Consider the following 4,408-nt stretch of genomic DNA (forward strand, 5'->3'; position numbering starts at 1 on the left):
GTTTAGTTCAATTGAATGCGTTATTTATAACAATAGTCGTTTTTTTTCTTTTAAAAACATAACTATTTATAATGCTCCCTAAATAATAAGAAAATGAATTATAGTAATGGAGTTAGTAAAGTTAGTATAGTAAAGTTTTCCCCAAAACTTTGTCTTCAAAATAAGGGTGTGTCTTATACACCGGTATACATATGGTATGTAATTGACAATTTTAATGTAAATTTTTGTGCATCAAATAGTGATTTGTAATTTTGTGGTGCTTGTATACCTCAGGTCGTTCATACAGAGTTTTTAACTGTAAACTTTGTTTTTTAATTTGTTACTGTGTACACAAATACTTGTATTCTTTATTACATCATATCTCAAAAAAAGAATAAATTTCTAGTGGGTTAAAATAATGTGTAACAATTTCTGGTTAGTTATTAGGTGTTTCATTACTTTAGTAAAGTTTAGCAATCACACTTTATAACAGTAACATTTTCTCTTGTTGAATACGATATACCAGTGGTATTGTAGGCCTTTTGAACAATATTTTGATGATTAATTTATTTAATAGCACTATAAAAGATTTTCATTGTATTTTGGCTCTGTCTTCTTACTTAACTTTAATGAAGAGATTCCATTGGTTTGATTTAAACATCAAAATTATATCGTCTAGCCACAAATGTCAGCTTCATCACTCTCTCTTTTACTTGTCCTCAGCCCATGAAACATCTCAGCCTAATTTTCTTTGTCTATAAGAAGTGTAGTTTACAACATCTCAGATCATTTCCAAATTCCTTTATCTGTCTTTTATTGTATTTTTACAGTAGATAAGTCTTAGCTAATAACAAAACAAGACACCAATATCATTATATTATAATGATTTCCCTAGTCACAAGCAGTTGTTCCTCATGTTGCAAAGACAGTTGATCAAAAAGTGTTAGAAGTTGTGCGAGCAGCAGAACAGCTGGTGCAACCTTTCACGCTAGACACATCAAACGGTACTAATGGTGAGAACATCTCTAGTGGCAAGGAGACAAAAACAACCACCATTGTAATGAGGAAGTCTGTAGTCAACCAACCGCAACAACCTAATTCAGTGAGTTTCTCTCAAAATTCAATTAAGGCAGTGAAGTGCTATGGTTCAAATTATTGGATCATGATTTTTAATGGAATGCAAAATTACATTTATTTATAGAATGCTTTGTAAAATAGACCATGATGAGATTATATGTTTCTGTACCATATAAGTAATTTCTTTAATATCTTTCTGAGAGATAGCCACTTAATTATTGAACATATCTATAAACAGTTATTGGTTGGATAATAGATTTACTTAGGCACAATGTTTCATCTTTAATAATGAAACATAATCATGTACAACATTTGAATTACATATACATCCAATCAAAGTCTTATTGCAGGTGATACTAGCTCCATCTATTGTTGTTTTTTGTAACTTGAATGTATTTGTAATTTGAATGTTGTGTGTAGTTATGTATCTCTGTTATGGGTGAAAAGCTGGTACCAAATAAGTGCACTATCCCACCAATAACTGTTTCAAAAACCTTGTATATAACTAATTTTTGTTCTTTTGTTATTTGGTTGATATTTTATGAGATTTTTCAGATCTAAAACTGTCATTAATGACAGGGTCACCAAGAACTTCCATGGGCTACAGGAAAAGATTTGTATATGGGCCCCCATTCTCAATCAATTTCTCTCCCACCTTTCTTCAGGGTCCTGCAAAATTTTTCTGAACCCCCTCACCTCTCAGTGACCCCTTAACTCCTAAAGCTGTGCTAAATGTACTGTGCTACTGCTACTCAAAGTAGGGCACTGCAGCATTTAGATAAGAAGTTATAAACGAGTACTTTCCCTGTAGAATACATAGTCGTGGCTTGTAGTCTATTTAAATAATAAAAGATTTGTGATTTTTATGTACGTCTTTGTTTAACTTCCTTCTTATATAACTCTTGAAACTATAACCCCAATTTTATTTTGTAATTTACTGTTTTGTGTACCAGTAGGGCTTGTTAGTTACTCAGCCAACACTATCATTGTAGTATAGAATTTAAGATATAATGTGTCCAGTTCTTCCTGTAACTGATCTTCATTTTTTATTACTTTCAGTGAATACCACCAAGGTCCAGTTTTTAACTAGTTATTTGTGTGGCATCAACACTTCAAAAAACAAACCCTTTTTAATGCAGTTCAGATTACTTTCAACCCTGTAAAAAAATTAAGAAGGAATATTTGTTGTCTAGAGAATAGCTTGCTATTAGTAATACTAAAATAATCTAAGTGATGTTTGTAGAAGTCTTACAGTACTTGCAACCCAAGTGTTTTTTTTTCTGCCACGTCGTTTGCATCATACCCTTGCACAGTACTTGCAAAGTTAGAAATAAAAAAAACTGGACAACGTTTGTTACACATTACAACTACTAGGTTATTTCTGTAGGTATAAAAACGAAACAAAATAGTTTGCATTTTACTTCTAGATTTCTTATGGTATTATGTGAGCTTGTGTTCTCTACTTGAATGAACATGTTTTTCTTAGTAGTATGAAGGTCCTGCACTGAGCATAAAATAACATTTTGCCAGATGAACTCTGTTTGGTATTCATGTATATATATAATATTGTCTGTGTAATACAGTGATATAAATTTTTATGCATCTGTAGTGTAACTAGTGGCTGTTGGCTGTGCATGGCTGTATCACTAAGAGTAGACTATATGTGCACTAATAGATGCTCACTGATGCAAAACCTCTTCCTACTTTCCTTTCTAATCATTTCAGCCTGCTGGCCCAAGGTTTAATCCTTCCCCATTACCCTCTTTGGATTATACTTCCTCTCCCTCTCCTTCTTTCAACTACGTTTCCTCCCCAGTTCTGGGAAATTTGCAGCTGGATAACAGCAGGGACTTGCTACTTGACCCCATGGGAAGCCAAGAAACTAATTCTGAGAGGTGCAAGACAGCCAAGGTATGCTAATTATTTGAGGCAAAATTCAAATATCCAATGCAGGATCTAACAATACAAATTATGAGAATAAAAAGTTATGAGAATTATAAAACTATCATTTAATGCATGACCTACAAAGAAATTTTTTACTATTATGCATAGTTTATAGCATTGTAAGTTGTTACACTTTTTATGTGTAGAGGATTTTCAATTTGTTGAGATTTGACTAAGTAAATTTTCAAGATTACCCAAGTACCTAAATTTAGCCAAATATTGTGTTTTGGGTCTTGATTTTGAACTGTTTGATGAAGCAAGAGTATTAAACAAAAAGTCTTCCTTTCATTAAAAGTGGTATAGCGTTTTCAAGTTTTGCTTAGAAATGTTTCTAAGTAGGGTTTGTATCTTACATCTTCTAGAAATACAAAGTATACAACCTACAACAGCTTCACTCCTGCAGTAATGGTAATATGGGATTTTCCTTGTTCCTTAGAAACAAAGAAAATTAAACCTAAGATATGCTAAACACAACTTGTATACTTCAGTTAAAGCTGTTATCTTTTAACCAAATTTTGAAGTGAATACTACACTTCTGTACAATAGGACAGTTCCAGAGGGTGGATATATATTTATTGTCACTGTACTGCTTATTTCATATAAATATTTTCTTTGAAGTAAATGTTTAGAATTTTCTGAGCATCAGAAAGGTCTTCACTTTTAAGATTTTCTTATATAGTTTTTGACCAGAAATTTACATATAACAAGGTTTATATATTCAATGTTTCTTGGATTTTTCTAAAGGATGACCAAAGTTCTCCCAGCAGTGCTGAACTTGACCCTGCAGGCCTTTCTTTTGTTGAGAAGAGAAAGAAGTTTGAACAAGCAGCTTCTGCATTCCCATGGCCACCACCACACAACAAAAATATTTCTAGGAACGTTTTTCATGGTGGAATGCAGCAGTCTTATGATTCAGGTTTAACCTTACTTTAATACTGTATTTTAGAAATAAACATTGAAAGGGTGGGGAAGAGTCATATAGATAGGACTCCTTTTTTAATAAACAAACTTAGTATTCCAAAAATTGTTTAATATCGAAGTCTAAGTTCAAGGGAGGTCTAGTTCAATCCACACTTTGATCAACGCATGTCAATTAGTTATACTACACAGCGTGGTCACAAGTAAATAGACACCACCTTTTCAGAAAAAATGAAATTTTTCAGTCATATTCACATGAATTGATATAATTTAATTAATATCTAGTAGATCTTCCTTTTGCTTCGTGGAGTTAATTGATCCTTTGGGGCATCATGAGAATTATCTCGTCAATTTTAAATTGTGGGATTTTCGGCCACTCTTGCTTCAAAACTTGGAGTAGATCGCTCTTGGAAGTTGGTTTTTTGGTTGTTTCTTGACTTGCTGGTCGAGTATGGCCCAGAGGTTTTCGATGGGGTTCATGTCAGGAGAC

At 32.8% G+C, this 4,408-nt stretch overlaps 1 protein-coding gene across 1 annotated transcript in view; it reads left to right on the plus strand.

The window, feature by feature from the left end:
- LOC106457552 (protein lap4-like) overlaps positions 1-4,408 on the plus strand; it is a 110,842-nt gene that overhangs the window by 94,555 nt on the left and 11,879 nt on the right. Inside the window, exons 32-34 of the mRNA XM_022383549.1 lie at positions 875-1,081; positions 2,782-2,967; positions 3,745-3,916. Coding sequence (XP_022239257.1) covers positions 875-1,081; positions 2,782-2,967; positions 3,745-3,916 — 565 coding nt within the window. The remainder of the gene's footprint in view (positions 1-874; positions 1,082-2,781; positions 2,968-3,744; positions 3,917-4,408) is intronic.

The sequence above is a fragment of the Limulus polyphemus genome, unplaced genomic scaffold (assembly GCF_000517525.1).
Source record: "Limulus polyphemus unplaced genomic scaffold, Limulus_polyphemus-2.1.2 Scaffold345, whole genome shotgun sequence".
Classification (NCBI taxonomy): Eukaryota; Metazoa; Arthropoda; class Merostomata; order Xiphosura; family Limulidae; genus Limulus; species Limulus polyphemus.